Raw genomic sequence first — 20,022 nt, forward strand, 5'->3', positions numbered from 1 at the left:
ATCGCATATGGAGAGATGACCCTGACAGTGAGCTGCTGTAACGCCGCAGCAACATGAGCATCCTGCGGCGGGGTGTGGTGAAGGTTTCCTCTGTCGGTGTGATGTGAGCGCGCTGAGTGGTGGACCCAGCACTTGGACGTGTCACTAAATGACTCCCTTTTCAGTACAAGCGAGGAAGAACCAAAAATATACGAATTGGCCATGGGCTCATGGTTGCATATAAATCAAAACTCTTCCGGTAGATCCAGAAGCACTCGGGCGCCGTTCCATCCTCAATGGCCAGATTGAGAGCGCTTTTTTTCTTCTCGAGTGAGAGGTCCGATCCAGTACTGTTCTAGCGCTCGATTCTCATTGGCTGAATTCCTCCACACACATTTTGATACTGACGAGAGGCAACGACGCGAACTTTTTAAAACGAAGCACTTCGCGCATTTCTTATCGCGACATCACCAAATATTGAGTCGCAAACATGAGGCCAATATTACTGCAAGGACATGTAAGAGTTGGCAGCACATATTGAATCCATAAACATGCTAACACCCGCACAGGAGCGAGCTTTGACTCAGATCAAGTGCGCACAATCGAGGACTCCATGCAACTGCTTCATACTGATGCTCTTCTAGGTACAACAGAGACGGCGATATAATCTTCTCGACCGCGAAAGATCAGCACATCTGCGCCTGGTTCGCCCATAATGGCGAGAGACTGGGGACATATCACGGCCACCAAGGAGCCCTCTGGACGGTGGATGTAGATCCAACAAGTACATTGATCGCAAGTGGCGCAGCAGATAATACGGTCAGATTATGGGAGATCAGGAGCGGGAAGTGCTTGAAGGTCTGGGAATTCAACACTGCGGTCAAGAGAGTCGAGTTCAACGAGGATGGTTCACAACTGTTGGCCGTTACCGAAAAGCGAATGGGTTTCCTGGGAACGATCGAAGTAATGGACATTAATCTGGACCCTGAGGCGGAGCAGTCTGATGAAAAGGTCTTGACCATTACTTGCGAGGAGTCGAAAGCTACTGTGGCCGGATGGAGTTATTTGTCGAAGTACATCATTGCTGGCCATGAGGACGGGACTGTCTCCCAATATGATGCGAAGGTACGGCGGCCCTTGATTGGTATTGAGGAATATCTGCTGATAAGAGCTAGACTGGAGAGCAACTTGACAACACCCAGATTCACGAGCCAGACATGCCCATTACGGATCTCCAGTGGTCTGCTGATCGGACCTACTTCATTACTGCATCGAAGGACAAGACCGCGAAGGTAGCGTCCTGCCGACTTTTTGATATCATGGCTTTGACTAACCCTATTTCCATAGCTCATCAACGCCCAAGACCTTGAAGTTATGAAGACTTATGTGGCAGACACACCGCTGAACAGCGCCTCAATTACCCCCAAGAAAGACTTTGTCATTCTCGGTGGTGGACAAGATGCGATGGGCGTTACTCAAACCGACGGTATGTGATGCCAAGCCGCTTTTCTCCTTGATATTTCTATTCATCCAAGCACGCCTTTTCATCTTTGTTTGCCTTTCAAAACACGCTCTAACTTATCAAAATAGCTCGACAAGGAAAATTTGAGGCTAGATTCTATCACAAGGTATTCGCGGAAGAGATTGGTCGAGTCAGAGGCCATTTCGGTCCCTTGAGTGAGTTCCTCTGAACCTTGACACATCCCGAGTAGTCTTTAATCATTCTACAGATTCCGTTGCCGTCGACCCAACCGGAAAGAGTTACGCAAGTGGAGGAGAGGATGGCTATGTCCGAGTTCACCAGTTCGACAAAGGTTATTTCGACTTCACGTACGAGGTTGAAAGACAGGCAAAAGCTCAAGGGCAAATGTAAAGTGTTGTCGTGTGGTTTGTTGCATCTTGAGGCGTTCTGGTTCGTCATTAAAAGGCTGGCAAGAATGGAATGGCCGCAAGATCTAGCTATTCTATGATCAACGAATAGACTTCATATTGAACACATTTTACTGACATGTGAGACCTTGATTGCTGGGGAAGTATGGCTTCGAAGTCTGCCCCTCATTTTAGCGGAAAAGCTCCTGAAGATGATTTGTCAGCCAGGGTTACCCCGCTATCGTCATGAATTTGGCGCGAACGACAAACTCGATTATCTCCAGGAAGGAAATAACATAAGCTGGCGGATACTGATACTGATTCTCACATCAGGGAAATTGCTGATAGCCCTAAGATCTAAAAGGCTTACTTTCTGGCAAATTCAGGCTATATCGAGCACAGAACTTTGATTTTAAAGCTTTTGCCCCATATCCTCTTTCCGGGTTTCCCGGTCGACCAGCTCTCTCCCTCCCCAAAAGTCAATTTCCCTCTCTCCCTTAATCAATCAAAGACAGATCGACAGAAATGAGTTCAACAATGCGAGCAGTTGGTATATTTCCCCTCTTTCCACAATCCCCGAAACAAGCTACCAACACACCCAGATATCAAAACCGGCAAAGGCGCCGCCACAGCCCTTTACATCACTGACATCCCCAAACCTACCCCATCCAAAGGTGAAGCCATTGTAAAAATTAAAGCTTTCGGTCTAAACCGTATGGATCTTTTGCAGAGAAATGGCCAGTACCCTGTTCCTCCTCAGGCACCGAAGACACTTGGCGTGGAGTTTAGTGGTATCGTTGAGAGTTTGGGGGAGGGGTGTAAGGATGGGTTTAAGGTGGGGGATGAAGTGTTTGGATTGGCGTAAGTTTGTCCTTTGAGAATTTTTGTCTTTTCATTGGGTATGAGCGAGTTGTAAAATTGGGACTTGTTCGAGGAAGACCTGTCATGGGAGCATGCTCCTTGCTTCATTCCCATATTTTCCGAGCCAAGCACACTGACTTCAATCTTATTTTATAGGTATGGCGGTGCCTATGCGGAATTCATTGCAGTGAGCACTCACATGCTTCTCCACAAACCTCATCACCTGAATTGGGATGAGGCGGCGGGAGTTCCGGAAGTTAGTGGCGTTTGAATCTGTCCTGGTGTTTCACATGAGTGAGCTAATGTAGAAATAGACTTGGATCACAGCCACCCAAGCCATGTACCTAGTCGGTAGTTTCGAAAAAGGGAAGAGCATCCTCTGGCATGCAGGCGCCTCCAGCGTCTCCATTTCTGGAATACAATTGTCGAAAATCGGCGGTGCGAGCAAAATCTATGTAACTGCTGGATCTCAGGAGAAGATCGATTTCTGTGTGAAAGAGCTTGGTGCTACTGCTGGCTTCAACTACAAAACGCAGAATTGGTCGGAGGAGATCCTGAAAGCTACCGATGGCAAAGGAGTTGATGTCGTCGTCGACTTTGTCGGCGCGAACTACTTCCAAGGAAACCTCGACGTCGCGGCTCGAGATGGAACTATTGTCCACTTGGGAGCGATGTCTGGAACCAAGCTACCGAATGGTGTTGATATTGGTGCTTTTGTTCGGAAGAGAATTACTTTCGTGGGAAGCAGTTTGAGAAGCAGAGACCTTGATTACCAGGGGAAGTTGAGAGATACGCTGGAAACTTATTTGCCCCAGTTTGAGGATGGGACGTTCAAGATTTATGTTGATAAGGTCTTCCCTTGGGAGAAGATTATTGAGGCACATGAGGAAATGGAGAAGAATACTTCTCAAGGAAAGATAATCTGCACTATATCTTAAGCAGAGGCACGTTAACATGTCAACATGTCGGGCCTGGTGTGCAGCGTAGCTTTTGTTAACTTAATGGATGCAAGAGGAGCTGAACCGTAGTCAAGGGCCGCAAGTTGAGAAAATGAGAAGTAAATGTCGTCTTTTAAGATAGGATATCAAGGATGAATAGCAATGGCCAGCTCAACTTTGGTCAGATGAGTGTGTGGATGTTCAGAGTCTCCTTGGCCAGTTCGTTCACTTAATAGTCAACTAGTGCTAAGTTCAATGCCTGTTGTTTGTCAATCTCGGAATGAAGTGTACCAGGGAAATAAAACCCGACATCCAGCTTTCCATCCTTGTAATTGGGTTTTCTACCAATAACAGTTTCGCCTGATACTGAAAGAATAATTAAAGAGGAAAGTAAACTCTGGCTGTTAAAAAGAATTGTACTTGTCGATTCCCCAATGCTTGGGGTGGCATCAAAATGACTGGCAATGAGGTCCAAAGCATATCAATGTCAATATGATTAACAAGGGGCCGAAATCTCTACAAATAATGAGAGGCTTCTAGGAGTTTAGAGCAAAGTCGAGACGTTTTAATGAACAAAGTCTCAGTTCCTTGAAAAGTATAATTGAGGAAGTACTTGTGGGACTAGCGTAGACCGGTTCCTCAAACAACCATGGATACTCTGCCTGTGGTATTCCTCGAGTCGTCACAAGCATCAGCCTCGTAGCCTTGCCTCATTCCATTGAATTAGGCTCCGAAACCTGGGGTGAATACAAAGGCATCCTTTCTCGCTTGACCCCACTCTTTCTTCGGATTTAACTATTTTTCCGAAGTGATATTGAGTTTTCATGTTCTCTTTTGCTTCAGTTTAGTTTTCTGCGGAGAGCCTGGTGAGTGACGTGGTTTGCACAAGTCATCTCACAGCCCACCAAAGGACGCTTGGCCATCGGAATCGCGTCTTCTTTGCCTCGACCTTTCTTTGCCTCCACCATAACACCACCTCCTCAAGACCCTTTCGCATACGACCGACAAGATGTTGAAGATATGGTCGATGGTAAGTCATGCCCCCGGCATACTCAGGCTCTTATCGAGTGCCTACTGTTCCCCGTCATGACAGATGCTAACTTGCCTCCAGAAGCAGAAGCAGCAGCAGGATGCTAACGCAGATGCTGCTGCAGGAACCAAGAGAAAGAAGGTGACCGCGGCACAACTTCGAGTCCAGAAAGGTATGTCTGGTCTGATTGCATCTTGTTTCCGCCTCAAATCGTCTCCCCTCTGACCTTCGCGCACCAGATCTCTCCGAACTCTCATTACCCAGCACCATGAAAACCGACTTCCCAGACCCTGACGATACCCTCAACTTCACACTCACCATCGAGCCCGACGAGGGCATGTATAAGGGTGGCAGATTTCACTTCACATTTGCGATCAGCCAAGGTTTCCCGCATGAGGCACCCAAGGTCAAGTGCACACAGAAGATTTACCACCCGAACATCGACCTGGAGGGCAACGTGTGCCTGAACATCTTGAGGGAAGACTGGAAGCCGGTGCTGAATCTACAAGCCGTTATTGTTGGGTTACAGGCACGCTCTTCTAACCTCCCCAAGTCTGTTGAAGCAAGCATGCTAACTACAAGGTCTAGTTCCTCTTCCTCGAGCCAAATGCCTCAGATCCCCTGAACAAAGAAGCAGCGGAGGACTTGCGGTCCAACAGAGAGGGCTTCAAGCGCAACGTTCGGTCAGCTATGGGAGGTGGGGCAGTCAAGAACCAGACCTTCGAGAGGGTTTTGAAGACATGAGCAGATAAGGGGGTTTAGTAGGACATCGGAGATACATCATCTAGACTTGCACAGCCATACGAGCTTCATGGCATAATGAGGCGTTCATATTTGGAGGATCCGGAAGATGGAGTAAATACAGGGTGGTCTCGTGCCTTCCAGAGAAGCGTCGTAGAAATTTGATTCCTCATGCACAGCATACCTTGGTGTTTTGAGATCGACAGTTAATCTACTCCGAAGAATGTCCCCTTTATTTAGACTTGCATTGAAAGAGTTGTGAGAATTATTACTCCTCGTGGCAATATCCCAGCTTGCCTCCACATTGCAAAATCAGGCCAAGCTCAATTCGTCTCGGTCCGTGATCGGCTCAGAGCTCTGAATTTTTGCCAAAGAGTCACCCTCACAAATAAACACAACCGTTTTTCTCTTACCACAAACACAACCACAGCCACTCCACTCTATCACTCAAATGTCCTCCCGCACATTCTCCAGAGCTCTCCGCTCGCCATTGGCAAAGCAATTAAGTGCCCCAGCTCGTCGCACCTTTGTTTCCGCCCTCAATGCGTCAGCTAGACCTACTGCTGCCCGCGCTGTTGCGGCAACTCAACAGGTCCGAGGTGTGAAGACAATTGATTTTGCCGGCACCAAGGAAGATGTATATGGTGAGTGCCAGAAGCTTCTACTGGAGAATTATGTCTAACAATCCGTCCAGAGAGAGCTGACTGGCCTGCTGCGAAGCTCCAAGTATTTTCACCCCTCACCGCAATTTCGATCAACATGCTGATACTGGGTTAGGATTACTTCAAGAATGACACAATGGCAATCATCGGATATGGTTCGCAAGGTCACGCCCAATCGTTGAACATGCGGGATCAGGGTCTCAATGTTGTTGTCGGTGTGCGAAAGAACGGTCAATCATGGAAGGATGCCCAACAAGATGGCTGGGTCCCAGGAAAGAACCTTTTCGATGTCGATGAGGCTATCTCCAGGGGTACTATCATCATGAACTTGCTCAGTGATGCCGCCCAAAGTGAGACTTGGCCTGCAATCAAGCCTCAGATCACCAAGGGAAAGGTTAGTGTCGTCATTTCGAACTTGGTTGATCGAAGCTAATTCTGCAGACCCTCTACTTCTCCCACGGTTTCTCCCCAGTTTTCAAGGACCAAACCAAGGTTGATGTACCAACTGACGTCGATGTCATCCTCGTTGCGCCCAAGGGATCTGGCCGAACTGTGCGAACTCTCTTCCGTGAGGGTCGCGGAATTAACTCTTCCATTGCTGTCTTCCAAGACGTAACTGGTCATGCCAAGGAGAAGGCAATTGCTCTCGGTGTTGGAGTTGGCAGTGGATACTTGTACGAGACCACCTTCGAGAAGGAGGTTTACTCCGACTTGTATGGTGAGCGTGGTTGCTTGATGGGCGGTATCCACGGCATGTTCCTCGCACAATATGAGGTTCTCCGTGAGCAAGGCCACAGCCCCAGCGAGGCCTTCAACGAGACTGTCGAGGAGGCTACCCAGAGTTTGTACCCATTGATTGGCGCAAACGGTATGGACTGGATGTACGAGGCTTGCTCTACTACCGCTCGTCGTGGTGCCATTGACTGGAGTGGAAAGTTCAAGGATGCTCTGAAGCCGGTATTCAATGATCTTTATGACTCTGTTAAGACCGGAAAGGAGACCGAGAGGTCGCTTACCTTCAACTCGCAACCCAATTACCGTGAGAAGTACGAAAAGGAGATGCAGGAGATCCGTGATTTGGAGATCTGGAGAGCAGGAAAGGCTGTTCGGTAAGTTCTACGATATCTCTCGGATGTCCCTGTACATTTACTGACGAATGCATAGCTCTCTCCGTCCCGAGAACCAGAAGTAATTGACGCTTGAACATATGGGGAGCTGTTATTTCTGAAATTGGGGAACAAAAATTGGCGAACTGTACTATACTCCTTCCGCAAGGGAATTATGGTATCTGGAATTGTGAAAACCAAAAAGTTTATACCTTCTTACTCCGATGTTGACATTTCTCTTAGCACGTGCTATTCATCCATGACTCGATTTCTCCGCAATCGGCAAAATTTCACCGAAGTACTAATCTTTTCCAGGGATACTCGGATTTCACCTCTCCTCCAGTAATATATCTTCAGATATTCGATTGACTGCAGAGCTCGAGAACAAACATGGCAGATCCCAAGAAATCGCCTCCTCTCACCCGCGACTCAGTCATCGCCGCACATGCTCTGATCAAAGAATACATCCACTATACACCTGTCCTCACAAATGCTACACTTACCGACCTAGCATCAATACCTCAATCAGCCTCCGACTTAGCAGACACGCCTTGGGCAGGCCAAAAACCAGCAAAACCGAAGATTCGATTATGGTTCAAGTGCGAGAATCTGCAGAAAGTGGGGGCGTTCAAGGTGAGAGGTGCATTTCATGCATTGATGAGGTTGATAGCGGAGGAGGGGTGGGAAGCTCGTGGTGGGCGGGAAAGAGGAGTGGTTACGCACAGTTCTGGTCTGTCCACTTTCCTCAGTCTGCGCTTCTTAGCTGAGATGGAAGCATTGTGCTGATGTGAGTATCTAACAGGCAACCACGCACAAGCACTTGCTCTCGCAGCCCGCACGATAGGCGTCCCCGCCCATATAGTCATGCCCAAAATCTCCACCCCTTCAAAAATAGCAGCTACGAAACGCTACGGCGCCAGAGTTATATTTAGCGGGAGCACAAGTACAGAGCGGGAAGCAGTGGTTGAAGACGTTATAAAAGAGACAGGGGCCAGATTAGTTCCCCCTTATGATCATCCAGATATCATGCTTGGACAAGGAACTCTGGGAATTGAGTTGCAAGAACAAGTTGAGAGGATGCTTGCCGAAGGTGGAAAGGAACGGCCGAAATGCAGTTTTGCGCTGAAGGGTAAGGGAGAAACCATAAAGGGATTGGATGCCATCATTGCGCCTTGTGGTGGGGGCGGGATGCTTTCTGGTACGGCAATAAGTTGTGAAGGCACGGGAATCTTTGTATTCGGTGCGGAGCCATCATTTGAGGGCGCAGATGATTGTAAAAGGGGTATTGAGCAAGGGAAGAGGATTGAGACCGTGAAGACCCTTACGATTGCTGATGGGTTGAGAACACCTGTGGGTGCTTATCCTTGGTCAGTGATTTATGAGAGGAAGCTGGTGAGGCAGATGTTCAGTGTTACTGAAGACCAGATCAAGAAGGCTTTAAGGCTGGTGCTGGAGAGGATGAAGGTTATAGTAGAGCCGAGTGCGGTGGTAGGTCTGGCGACTGCATTGTTCAATGAAGATTTCAGAAGAATGGTGGAAAGGGAGTGCGGGGAGGAAGGCTGGGATTTGGGTATAGTGTTTTCGGGAGGGAATGTGAGTGTTGAAGCTTTGGGCAAGATGTTTGAGGTTCCCCAGGCAAAGGCTGAGAGACAGGAAGGCGTGGTGGGGAAGGATGGGGAGAAGATCGCCGGGAATGTTGCAGGATGAAGTCGAAGAGAGATCTCATCTGCCCTTGACGTCGTTGCATAATTTTTGATTGATCATAATGGCCCAAGTGGCCAACGAGTTCGTGGCCTCCTTGCCAAAATAAATTGGCCCCTATTACTCCAAGACGTAAGTCCGATTATCAATATCAATATTAAAATTTCACTGTGTCTGGATCACGTGCCTAGAAATTTCGACGCGAACGCGTCTTCTGGCTACCCAACAAAATAGACCTCCCTCGAGCCCCCCCAATCTCCAACTCTCCCAAAATGCCTCTGCAGGAAATTTCCAGCAATGATTTTCACTCAATCGAACCCGGGTCTCATAAAAGAATCTATTCTGAAATTGACGAGACCGAGGATACCATAGCCAATAAACACGTCAAGTTGAATCCTGAAGCACGAGTGAAGGATCTCGAGGCACAAATCTACGAATTACATGAATTCATTCTGAGCAAAGACCTGGCATCTGGTTTGTCACATTCATGATTGAATATTTCAAGAGTTCCTTTAAAGCTGATATGGCCTTAGAAGCACCACCGTCGATCCGCGAGCGTCTAGAAGCTCACGATGGAGCTGCTCAGAAACTCAGCGACTCTATTCGCCGCCGGATCGATGAAGTATATGAGCCACTCTGGGAGGGCAGCTGCAACGGAAGAAAGACCGGTATTTCATCGGTCGATATTGCCGACGCAATGGTTGATTTTGTCCCCGAGATCAGACGCCTTGCCAACATTAATGGGAGTTTGAATCTGGCATTTGATTTGATGATGCATTTAGCAAACCACTATTATGGGGAGTTGGATGGAGGTGGCGACGGTGGGGATCAGCTGTGTGATGGACCGGCTGATGACCTCCTAGTGCAGATTCTTCAAAGGATGGAGGAGGAGGTGTTATGTTTCAAGCCGGAGAAGGAACTCGCTACTCTGAAGGCTCATGCCAAGGAGCTTGATGACTATGGGTTTGAGTCCTTTTTCGCAAAGTCTATTCATGAGATGTCGACTTGGTTGGAGGCTTTGGAATCAGCGAAGGTTTTCTGGCAGCAGCAACAAACACTAGAGCCTCCCCACTTGGAGCCATGACTGTTAGTAGCAGAGTCGCAATTGAGAATTTCTATAAGGCTGACTCTTCAGATGAATGAGACATCCACAACTCCCTTTCCGTGCATTGTCGACTTATGTTTTGAGGTGCTGCTTGAACAATAAGAAATGACTCAAACAGCCTAGTTACCCAGAGGGCCTTCGCCAATTACTCACGCAAATTTTAGACCATTATGTTATCCCTTCGTCCGGTGAGACATTACTAGCGTATCAGCCACAGCTGTGGCACCCAATAAAATTCCTGAAGCCATATAATTCTATGCCCCGCCAGCCAAGTTAGAGCCCCCTGCCCACGCTAGTAATGTCTCACCGGACGAAGGGATACGCTGTATCTCCAGTCTTTCGGAGGATCATTAGCATTTAGCCTTGGTCTCCGCTGTACTGCACACAGACTTGTGCATTTGCACATCTTCAGGGTATCCGTGCACCATTTTCAGCAGGTCTCGTCAACCCGATATTCGTCGCGTCTTCCGAGACTACCTTTCAATCTTTTGTTCTCCAAGGTTATTTCTCCATTGCGCGCTGCACCTTCATCAATCACTATTCCGTCCGTTGAGAGGCCCAGCTCCTTGGTGGAAGGCTTCATACAGAGTACCCCAAACAAAGCAGCAAAATTAGAATTGAAAGATGAGAGGATCAAGGAGCTCGAGGCCAAGCTAGTGGAGCTTTACCAATTCATCATCGAAGAGAACATGCTCGCGAGTAAGTCGTCCTGGGCTCACCTTACAAAATGTAAGGACTGGTCCTGGGCTCTAGAGGCCAATCCTCTCGTACGCCAACAGATCCAAAACCACCCCGGTGCCGCTAAAAGATGCGATACTGCCATCAAGACTTGGATCATCACTGCTTACGAGAAATCCAAGGATGATGAACGTTTCGACAGAGCAAGCTCTGCCATGGCCAAATTCGTCCCCGAGATTGAGCAATTATCAGAGGTGCTGGAAAGCCTAGAACTGGGGTTCAATCAGGTTCTATTTCTTGGAAACATTCATTACATCGCGATGATAGTGACAAATATCATGGGTACCGACCTCCAGACGAACCTGCAGATAAGCTGCTTCTGGGCTTAGCCAAGAAAATGATGAAGAAGGATCCCAACTTTATGCCAACGCAAGAAGTTGTTCGGCTTGAAGAACAGATTCAAGATTTGAAGCAAAAGAAGGAGGTTGGAGCCCACTTCCCAGACTCTTTTGATCTAATGTGGAGCTGGGTTGAAGGCCTTGAGACGGTGCACACTTTCCCCGACGCCATCAAAGCAGAGATCTCCGCAGAATATGCTCATATAATTATTGGGGAAAAAAAGATGAAAAAAAGGTTGTGGACTACCAGAGTGTGAACAGCAAAATGGGAGACTTCGTCCCGCAGATACGGAGATTAAGTTTGATGCCTGGGACGGGCTTGCAACTTTTGACCTAGTTCTTTACTTGGGCAGGCATTCTTACTTGGAGGCACCGTACCAATTCCGGAACCGATCGCGTTCGCGCTTGGACACAGCTATGGATGTTCTTTTGGAAGTGGCAACTGCGACCAAGGAAAAGCAGCCCGGCTTCAGACCTCAACGAGTGGCTGATGCCCTGAGATGCGAAATCGAATTTTTAGCAGAGACCGAGGTACAGACCTACTTCGCGAAGTCCTTCAACTTACTTTCTAGCTGGCTGCCAGAGCCCTCCAAAGCATACGCTGAAGAGGTCCAAAATGAAATTATGGCAAGGATCTCGAAGGCACACAAAGTACAAGAGAAAAGGCTGGAGGTCTATGCTCTGGATCAGAAATGTCCAATGCCAGACTGGCTTGGAGGCAAGAGGGTAGAGTTTTTCGAGGATGTAAACGCTCTCGGCCAAAAGGTGGAAGGGGTGCTCCCGGCCATTGATCTCCTGATACATCTCGGCGAATGCTCATACCCGAGGAAAGAACTCTGCGGGCCATTGTACGGCCGGTCGATGAAGGAGAATATGAGCCGATGCGAATTCGACAAGGAAGGCTGACACTCTATTCGAGGAATTGATTGTTATGGCAGTGAAAGAGAATAAGACTGTCAGATTTTCGAAACAGGTTGCTAGGCTCAAGAAGTAGATCGACTATCTAGCTAGATACGAAAATAAGGGCTACTTCTTGAGAACACATGACTTGATGTGCGGTTTAGCATAAGCAGTTGTGTAGGGGATTAGTTTCTCAATGTAGATCTATATGGCGGTTTCTTGAGGGTAGAGACTAGACTTTGGCAATAGTTCTGCCTCAGTCAAGCAACTATAGGACAGCAGCGCAAGAAAAATTATACAGAACTCTGTTGAGCCTCGCTCAGCATCGCATCATCAAATCGAGGAGGTGAGCCAGCCTCGTCTTATCCTCAGAGAAGTGTCAACCCATCTCCAAGAGTATCATTGAAATTAAAAACTACTTCGAAGTTGGCTTTGACGTTCCCTTCGAGCAAGAGTTTTGAGGAAGTACTCTATTGAATGTTGACATTATGTTGACCTCTGCTTGGGTGTTGTCTAAGGGGTTTGCATAGCTTTAGTCAGAAATCCTCGCCGAGTCTCACCAAGGCACAAAAGTCTTCCAAGCCGTGCAGGACAACAAACCCTGTAATTATAGCGAAAAGGGGCTGAACCGCCTAAATCCAAGTCTTCCAGAAGGGATTCGGTGAAGATTACCCAGGTGAGAAATCCCCCAGATTCCTGGCTAGGCCAGTAGAGTTATAGATGTACGGATGGCCTGGCTGACGACGTGTATTTCTTCCAAAAGTTAGCGTTCTTCACGTGACCAAAACATACCCCTTAATTCGACAGGCTTTACCGAGATATTGACTTCGTCCCGAATACACTTTCTTGCGAAAAAGTTCTCAAAGTAGTTAAGCACCATCATTTGAATCCTATTAATCTGCTTGGATTAGAAGGGAACTTCTAAGACTCCAGCGGATAATTCAAATTTGGAAGTCCCGTTTTAACCCCTGCTGGAAGGTTACCCCTTTACGTGAGAGGGTGTAAGACTCGATTATAAGCGAGTGCTGTTTTCTACGGCTCGCCAGGCACCACTGATTTTCTCCATTGGACTTAGCCTCTGATGACAGCATCCCCCAAGATCCTCAGGTTAATCAGCCTTGCTCCCATCTTGTTCTTTCGTCTCATTTTTTTTTAAATGTCATCTGTTCGTGATATTCCACCCTGTTCTGAAAATGTTTGCTTTAACCATCACCTTTACTCCGGCTCCAAATTGTACTTCAGGTTTCTGTGCAATCGCGGTAGGAAACTATTATAGCTTTGGTGGATCTGCAGCAAGTTTAAGCCAGTGCTTTCCATTGGGATGGCAATCCCTGAGTCAACACTATTCTCCTGGCGCCTTCCCCCAAGGCTACACTCAAGCATGCTCCGAGCTTTCTGCCAGCGATACGGTCACGGAAACTCGAGCAACATGTTGTCCAGTGTAAGCTCTCCCATCTTAGACCTATCTTGATCTCTCCAGAATCTAATACAGGTACCACAGTAATTATGAGTGCTCCACCGCGGCAAACTTCAACTTCGATGGTCAGGTCTGCAATTTCTCAATTCGCCGCTGTCGAAACCGCGGTGGCTACCGATGTAGCTGCTCTTACGGCCGAGCGCGTAACACTACACCCGGAGACTGAAGCAGTAAACGGTTTTGGTTTCTCGATCCGTTACAAAGCAACCGGTTTTGCTTCCTCGACATCCTTCCTCATCTCATCCAAGCACGACAACTTCTGGATCTCCCTCCAATACGTCCTCACGATTCTCAGACCGGGATCGTTACTAGCTCTGGGCTTTGAACAGGTGTGAAAGTTGGTATCAGTATTGGAGTTAGATTAGTAGCTCTTCCTGCCATTTTTGGGCTGGTGGTGTTTTGTCTGCGAAGGAAGAAGAAGCAGCAACAATCACAGTACCCACTACAAGAAATGCCCGGCTCGTCGATGCAACAAGGGGAGGCTAGGCAACCATCGATGAAGCCGCTGGAACTCTACATGAATGTACCACCTGCTGGGTTGGAAAATCACCAGTCGAGTAAAGATTGAGGATCATGAGGACGGAGTGGAGAAAGAGCATTACCAGTTGGCAGATGTCGCATATGCCCCAGGTGCAAGTGGTATGTCGTTTGGGTTGATTTTCCCGGAATTTTTTGCGTACTTCTATGTACAACAATTTACTATTAGATTCAGAGCCTTCTCCAATTTCAACTGGAGTGGTTGAAGGCTCCTCCACTCTTTTGTCGATTCGTGCTAGATCCGTTGCACACCCCTGACATTTGTTCCTTCTTCAAAAAGCTCCACGATGGTACGGTTAGGTTGGGCATGAGGTAGATTTGATGCGAACTTGATTCACTATCCTTGATTATCAAGGTATCATAGAGACGGCATCAAGTTGCATCTGAATTTTGCATCACGTTCTACACTTGACTCCACTCAATGATCCAATGACAGCCTTCTATTTTCTATAAGTCAAGTGCAGAATCACCCAACACCGGATCAAATAAGTTGAAATCCGTCCCATGCCTTGGAAGCATCCTTATTTTCACTTGCAAGAATCTACCAACCAAACTGCTCACAATACAACTCCAAGCTCGGCCCGTCAACCCAAATATTCTTCGCCACCGTCTTCCTAGCAACGTGTACCATACCATCCGGCCCACAAGCAACAACCGCAATCCTATCATACGAATCAGCTTTCGATACAATATCCGTGATAATTGCCGCAATATCTGGTCTCCCTTGATTTATTGATAGAGAGGAGTAGAGAGAAGACGAAGTAGAAGCATGTTCCTTTTCGATATCTACGTCTTCGGAAGCTCTTGGAGAGAGGATCAATTCGGATGTTGATGACTCCTTCTTTTCTTCTTCCAGAGAAAGCGAGGACTTGCGTAGGGTTGATGGTCGTGAGAGGCATGTATTGTGGATGTGTAGATTCACGAGAGGCGAGGCATGTAGTTGCTCTAGCTCTTTGGTGAACCATTCAATGATTTCTACCTGCTATCAATTACTGATATCAAAGCTCGGATTTAATGGACACACCTTGTTCTCTTGCAACCCAGATGAACTCGATAGCCGTCGCTGTTGAATCTCCCAACTTTCGCAGGGTTTCCACGGCAGCGCCACATGTAAAGGACGCACCACTTCCTCCAGCAATGAAGATGACCTTGTCAAATGCCGTGAAGTCTGGCACTGATCCATAAGGCCCATCAACTGAAGCCTTCAGGGCCTGGCCTGGATTCTTCAAAGCATGTTCATGCAAGTCGCGAGTGAAGCCATCATAAGCAGCAACTACAAACTCAAGAGGATTCGTAGAAATGATTGTAAAAGGGTGAGACTCTGTTGCTCTAATCCCCGGAATCCAAAGGAAACAGTGGGTGCCAGGAACAGCCCCGATTGGAGTCTTGCGAAGAACAATACGTGTCCCGCCGTGAAGGAGTGGTGTAATCGTGGCTGCGTTTCCGACGCTGTATACTGTGAACTTTACGAATCTCAAGATCCGATCCACAACCCAGATCGAGGCCGCGAAGGTAACAATGACTAGAGTTTTCTTCGTCATATCCGGTCTGTGCATGCCGACGGTGATGAGGATGAGAGTAGACATGAGGATGTGGATGATATAGAAAGTTTCGTATTGGAGCTTTCGGAGCAGTAATGAGCTTCCGAGGATGACGAGCATGGCAAAACCCGCCGTAATACCGAAGATCTGAACCGTGTATAGAAGTTCGTGGAGGTTATCCGACTTGGACCACTGAGAGGGAGAGTCAGGAGAGCTTCAAAAGAGGCCTGATTGGTGAGAGGGAGCTTGTAACCTACAGCTACGATGTACACCACCGCATGGGCCATTGCATAGGCTATTGTTGAGTAGCCTGCTACTTGATGGAGGACATTGAGCCGCTCATATGAATAGGCTGTGAGGAAAGTAAGAGGCGTGTTCCTCAACGAGAGGAAAATGACAAAAGCGAGATTAGCAACGGCCACCCTGAGATGCTGTCAGCAATGAAAGGACTTTGCCGACAAGGCCATTACCATCCCAAGCGCTTTGCAAGGTTATTCAACGTCATCCAGTCAAGGTTGACAAATGAAATGCTAAGACAAGTGGCCAAGTACCCAAGAAATACCAAAGCGTGACCCGCCGAGATGAAACCTGGAACTTTTTGAATGAGGATGCGCCTAGAGCTCCTGTTCGACATGTAAGTCCTATTCAATACTATGCGATGATTTTAAAAGTCTGACCTGGTAAAAGCAATGGGAAATTTGAGAACGCTTGAGCTGCGGCTTTGGCGAGTTCCATAGCGTTTGTAAAACATCCGAGTCCAGTGAAAGATCACGAAAAGAGCAATTATTCCAGCCATACCAAGGGTCAGAAATTTGGCTGTGTTTTCATTGTTCTTTTGTCTCAGTGCTTTAGCAGCCGCAATTTTTGCTTTTGCAGTAGCGGTAGCAGTGGCAGCAGTGTTCGAGGAGACAGCTGTCATTGTGAATGATTTGAAAATGAGACGAGCATGAGCTGAAGTTTGCGAAGGGGGACGCTTCTTGTTAGTTTTATGGATAGACTGTAAGGGAAAAAGAAATTTGAGGGCGGCAGAGACTTATTGTGCATTTCTACACCTCCACTCATCCTCGTCACTAGAGGAGAGAGGAGAGAAGACGGTATTGGCCATTATCCCTCGGCTTCAGCGAAGTCAGGCCAGAAACTAAAGCGGGAAAGATAATGATTGCAACAACACGTAGCACTGCCAAGCAACTCGGGAGAGAATAGAAAGACAAAAATTTTCCCAACTAGATGACTGATTCGTCGAGTTCGGGGCGTTTTAGTTCCCACGGCTACCGCTGCAGCGTAAGCCATCATTTAATGGAGAGAGCAGGCCTGGAGGTGGGATTGAAGCCGCGCTAGAGATCAGATAAGATCATCTGGAGCGGATCAGCGCGGATCAGATTATGCAAGGTGGTTATCAGATCCTGGTGATCGGCCGACGGTCGGATCGGGTGGAAGCTTAGACCCAAAGCTTATACTCCGCTAAGAGACCTGAGAGAAGAGAAGGGCTATTGAAGAAACATCCGCGGCCAAGCTGGTCAGTTGGAAGTCAAAATTGGTACTTTAATCTCGATTCTTAACCATCATTGCTTTGTAGAAGATGAGAATGTAGTTTTAATGCAGCGTACTTTTCTCCACGACGACAGAAATTGGTTGCTGGTGAAAGGATCAGTCACGCAGAGCGCCCACCCTTGAAAAGGCCTCTTCCCTCCGGCCTCGCTACAGTGAAGCCTACCTTCAAGGCTAGAAAGCTAGTCATTCTCCCAAATATCTAAGCTTCATTGGACGTAGCCAAGAAGATTCTGATGGGATAAACCTTGAGATCCACTCGGCTCAGGTTGTAGGCCTAGCTGCCAATGTGAAACCGGCCCGGGTGCTTACATCGGTACGCAACTTTGCGTTGGTCTGGTGGCCTTGACGTGCTTGATGGGCGGCTACGAGATCGCGTCTCGAGAAACTGGTAAATAAATCTTGGGCAATGCCAAAGGGAAGGAGAAACATTGGCCTGCAAGCCTCATGAGCCATCTGATTCTATATATCTTTACATGGGGTATCTTATCTACCTGCTCATACATATATGGTCGAGATATAAAGAGTGGCGTTGACCTTCGGGATTCCTACTCGTACATGACAAATGAAGATAGCTGGCCATAAAGTGCCGTAGGGTCGTTCTCAGAACCTAGAAGAGCTTGACCGTCTCGGGCACCTTTTTATCTGCTTCCTGCTCCTGTTGAATAAGGGCTGCTTCCTTAGGTTTCTTTCTCTTCAAAAAGGAACAGCACAATATTCCAGCAGCAACACTGACATTCAAGCTGTCAATATTGTGGCTCTGACGCGAGCCTTCGATGTACAGGTTCACATCGGCTTTGGTTCTCAGGTTCCAACGGAGGCCCTCACCCTCACTGCCTAGCATGAGGATACAAGGGTCTTCAGAGAGTGGATCGTCCAGCTGTTCGGTAGATATCGAGGCAGGCATAGCCGGATCATGCTTTTTAGCGGGAGCCACAGCCGCGAAAACTTTCCAGCCAGCATTCTTCGAATCAACAATAAAGCCAGCAGGTTGGTTAACCATAAATAGGGTAACATCTTCAGAAGCACCTGCAGATGCTTTGAGGACGACTGGAGTGAAAGATGCGCTGTTGCGGGCTGAGATGGCGATGGCTGTTACCCCAAGGAAAGCCGCCGTCCGAAGTATACCACCGAGATTGCCAGGGTCCACAATACTATCCAGTAGGAGAACCAAAGGCTTCCTTCCATGTCGATTTCTTTGGATCTTAACGAAGTTGGAAGTGCCATTGACTGCAGCTTCTTCTCGAGACTGGTAGCCGATGGAGACTTCGAAACCATCCTGACCATCCACTGTCATGAGCTGACCAAGACCCGTGACAGGGAGTCTGGGAAGGGGCGATGCCTCCAGAATATAACCATTGTGCGGCCGCCCTCCGCTCATTTTGTCCATAACACGAAGCCACTCATTCCCAACTCGGACTACTTCAACACTATTTCTCTTTGCTAATATCTCTAACCTAGCATCTTGATCAAGATCCTTGCGGTTCTCTCCCGTATAAATGTATAATTTGTAGAGCTGTCTTCGCGGCTCTCCTCGAGATCTCAAAGCTGATTCGACGACCGAAGTTCCATATAAGAATTCGGACGCAGGCGTAGTGTATGGTATCGAGAGAGGGATTCGATTGTCGGCAACTTGAGTAAATTTCGGGCCATTGGACGAAGAACGCTCATCACGCGGTACATTGGCACTAGGGAACTTGCTGCCGTATTTTGGACTGCGGTCGAAAGGTTCTGGATCGCCCTGACGCGCAGGTCTATCCGAAGGTCTTCTATCTGCCGAGCTTGCGTTCCCAAATTTTGACCCGGATGAGCCTCTCTTGAAGGATAGAGATGGATAAAGGTCACCCCCTGTTGGTTCGGAAGGCCGATCACGGGATCTTGAACCGTATGACCGATCATCACTTGGGCGTTCCCAGGAACGAGGCGATGGAGATCCAGAATCTCTTCCAGAATTTCGCCCCTGAATGTCACGCGTCGTCTCAGAAGGTTCCTTCATACCTCTGGACTGCCTGGGAATATCGTCTAAATCTCGTTCGCGTCTCCCAAAATGCTTGGAATTTCTTTCCTCGTATGACCGCCCAGATCGTGCCGGCCTTTCATATTCGTGATTCCTAGCTCTGAACGGTCGTGAGCCATTATCTGAATCTCGTTCACGTCGATCAGAGTATCTGAAAACCGAGTCCTCGTATGGACCCGCAGATCGTGCCGGTCGTTCAGCACGCCCTCCACCCTCTGTTTCCTTGCCTGTTATAAGTCTCTTCCCAAGACGAATTCGTAGGTCGCTTGTGTCCGTCTTGCCTCGCATCTCCCACTGCCTCGCCGGTTTCTTCTCGAAGTTAAGCGTGCTTTTCTTCGTACGTTTCCCCCGTCCCATCCATGGCTCGGTAGTCTGCTCCCTTAGGGATCTCTTCTCGAAGTCGCGCGTACTCGTCTTTCCGCGTTCGCCCCATCCATTCATAGACCCGCCAGCCCTCTTCGTTGGCGAATTCTTCTCGAGGCCGTAGTCATAGTCGTCTCTCGGAGAACGGTCCCTCGGAGGGTCTACCCACTTGGGAAGGCCATGTTGCACTCTGTACTTTTCTCGTGGGTCATTTGCAGAAAGAGCCCGCTTAGTCGATGCTCTGAGGCCTTGTCCTTTCGATTTGCGTAGACTTTGTCGGATTGCAGTGTGGACCACGCCGGCTTTGCCTACGTGATAGCATCGATGCAGCGCAATTGAGCGAGATGGCAAATTCCTCCCCGTTCTAGACCGAACAAGGTTGAGCATTTCAATCCTGGGGCGTTGCTGAGGATGTGATGGCCGAGAAAATTTTATGCGGTTGACGCATGCTGACACGCCCACGCTACTGCGACAAGGATTCAGGGGGTACTCCCGCAGCCAAATACGAAAGTAGGGGCTTGAGGGGGGGTGGGGTTTATCTTCACATTTTACTGTATTTGGTCGGGATTGC

General features: G+C 48.2%; 9 protein-coding genes across 9 annotated transcripts; 7 read left to right on the top strand and 2 right to left on the bottom strand.

Moving 5' to 3' along the window:
- Window positions 1–230: 230 nt before the first annotated feature.
- K444DRAFT_615329 (putative eukaryotic translation initiation factor 3 subunit I) lies at window positions 231–1,977 on the top strand. Its single transcript, XM_024880708.1, has 7 exons — window positions 231–496; window positions 549–571; window positions 624–1,104; window positions 1,155–1,271; window positions 1,327–1,465; window positions 1,570–1,656; window positions 1,710–1,977. The coding sequence occupies exons 1-7, from the start codon at window positions 470–472 to the stop codon at window positions 1,850–1,852; spliced, it is 1,017 nt and encodes a 338-aa protein (XP_024733797.1). The 5' UTR covers window positions 231–469; the 3' UTR covers window positions 1,853–1,977.
- A 160-nt stretch (window positions 1,978–2,137) lies between these two features.
- Window positions 2,138–3,909, top strand: K444DRAFT_615330 (quinone oxidoreductase putative). The gene is made up of 4 exons (XM_024880709.1): window positions 2,138–2,398; window positions 2,451–2,709; window positions 2,866–2,965; window positions 3,024–3,909. The coding sequence occupies exons 1-4, from the start codon at window positions 2,386–2,388 to the stop codon at window positions 3,645–3,647; spliced, it is 996 nt and encodes a 331-aa protein (XP_024733798.1). The 5' UTR covers window positions 2,138–2,385; the 3' UTR covers window positions 3,648–3,909.
- A 494-nt stretch (window positions 3,910–4,403) lies between these two features.
- K444DRAFT_615331 (putative NEDD8 conjugating enzyme) lies at window positions 4,404–5,679 on the top strand. Its single transcript, XM_024880710.1, has 4 exons — window positions 4,404–4,677; window positions 4,759–4,849; window positions 4,917–5,206; window positions 5,266–5,679. The coding sequence occupies exons 1-4, from the start codon at window positions 4,657–4,659 to the stop codon at window positions 5,419–5,421; spliced, it is 558 nt and encodes a 185-aa protein (XP_024733799.1). The 5' UTR covers window positions 4,404–4,656; the 3' UTR covers window positions 5,422–5,679.
- A 190-nt stretch (window positions 5,680–5,869) lies between these two features.
- On the top strand, window positions 5,870–7,272 carry K444DRAFT_644632 (mitochondrial putative ketol-acid reductoisomerase; the record flags this gene model as incomplete). Its single annotated transcript, XM_024884988.1, has 5 exons — window positions 5,870–6,062; window positions 6,113–6,144; window positions 6,196–6,474; window positions 6,522–7,189; window positions 7,245–7,272. 5 exons carry the CDS (start codon window positions 5,870–5,872, stop codon window positions 7,270–7,272), a joined length of 1,200 nt encoding a protein of 399 aa, XP_024733800.1.
- Window positions 7,273–7,576: 304 nt separating this feature from the next.
- On the top strand, window positions 7,577–8,893 carry K444DRAFT_534542 (tryptophan synthase beta subunit-like PLP-dependent enzyme; the record flags this gene model as incomplete). Its single annotated transcript, XM_024875223.1, has 2 exons — window positions 7,577–7,916; window positions 7,989–8,893. The coding sequence occupies 2 exons, from the start codon at window positions 7,577–7,579 to the stop codon at window positions 8,891–8,893; spliced, it is 1,245 nt and encodes a 414-aa protein (XP_024733801.1).
- Window positions 8,894–9,136: 243 nt separating this feature from the next.
- Window positions 9,137–12,283, top strand: K444DRAFT_665370 (uncharacterized protein). The gene is made up of 6 exons (XM_024887061.1): window positions 9,137–9,361; window positions 9,421–9,850; window positions 10,381–10,691; window positions 10,746–11,012; window positions 11,060–11,319; window positions 11,369–12,283. Exons 1-6 carry the CDS (start codon window positions 9,160–9,162, stop codon window positions 11,972–11,974), a joined length of 2,076 nt encoding a protein of 691 aa, XP_024733802.1. The 5' UTR covers window positions 9,137–9,159; the 3' UTR covers window positions 11,975–12,283.
- Window positions 12,284–13,114: 831 nt separating this feature from the next.
- K444DRAFT_38869 (uncharacterized protein) lies at window positions 13,115–13,789 on the top strand. Its single transcript, XM_024872416.1, has 2 exons — window positions 13,115–13,409; window positions 13,470–13,789. The coding sequence occupies exons 1-2, from the start codon at window positions 13,162–13,164 to the stop codon at window positions 13,609–13,611; spliced, it is 390 nt and encodes a 129-aa protein (XP_024733803.1). The 5' UTR covers window positions 13,115–13,161; the 3' UTR covers window positions 13,612–13,789.
- A 560-nt stretch (window positions 13,790–14,349) lies between these two features.
- On the bottom strand, window positions 14,350–16,442 carry K444DRAFT_665372 (uncharacterized protein; the record flags this gene model as incomplete). Its single annotated transcript, XM_024887062.1, has 5 exons — window positions 14,350–14,957; window positions 15,007–15,715; window positions 15,781–15,946; window positions 15,994–16,146; window positions 16,201–16,442. The coding sequence occupies 5 exons, from the start codon at window positions 16,440–16,442 to the stop codon at window positions 14,524–14,526; spliced, it is 1,704 nt and encodes a 567-aa protein (XP_024733804.1). The 3' UTR covers window positions 14,350–14,523.
- A 777-nt stretch (window positions 16,443–17,219) lies between these two features.
- Window positions 17,220–19,945, bottom strand: K444DRAFT_38889 (uncharacterized protein). The gene is made up of 2 exons (XM_024872419.1): window positions 17,566–19,945; window positions 17,220–17,507 (listed from the first exon to the last, which is right to left on the bottom strand). Exon 1 carries the CDS (start codon window positions 19,836–19,838, stop codon window positions 17,682–17,684), a length of 2,157 nt encoding a protein of 718 aa, XP_024733805.1. The 5' UTR covers window positions 19,839–19,945; the 3' UTR covers window positions 17,220–17,507; window positions 17,566–17,681.
- Between the last annotated feature and the right edge of the window lie 77 nt (window positions 19,946–20,022).

This window comes from Hyaloscypha bicolor (genome assembly GCF_002865645.1).
Source record: "Hyaloscypha bicolor E unplaced genomic scaffold K444scaffold_117, whole genome shotgun sequence".
NCBI classification, from domain to species: domain Eukaryota; kingdom Fungi; phylum Ascomycota; class Leotiomycetes; order Helotiales; family Hyaloscyphaceae; genus Hyaloscypha; species Hyaloscypha bicolor.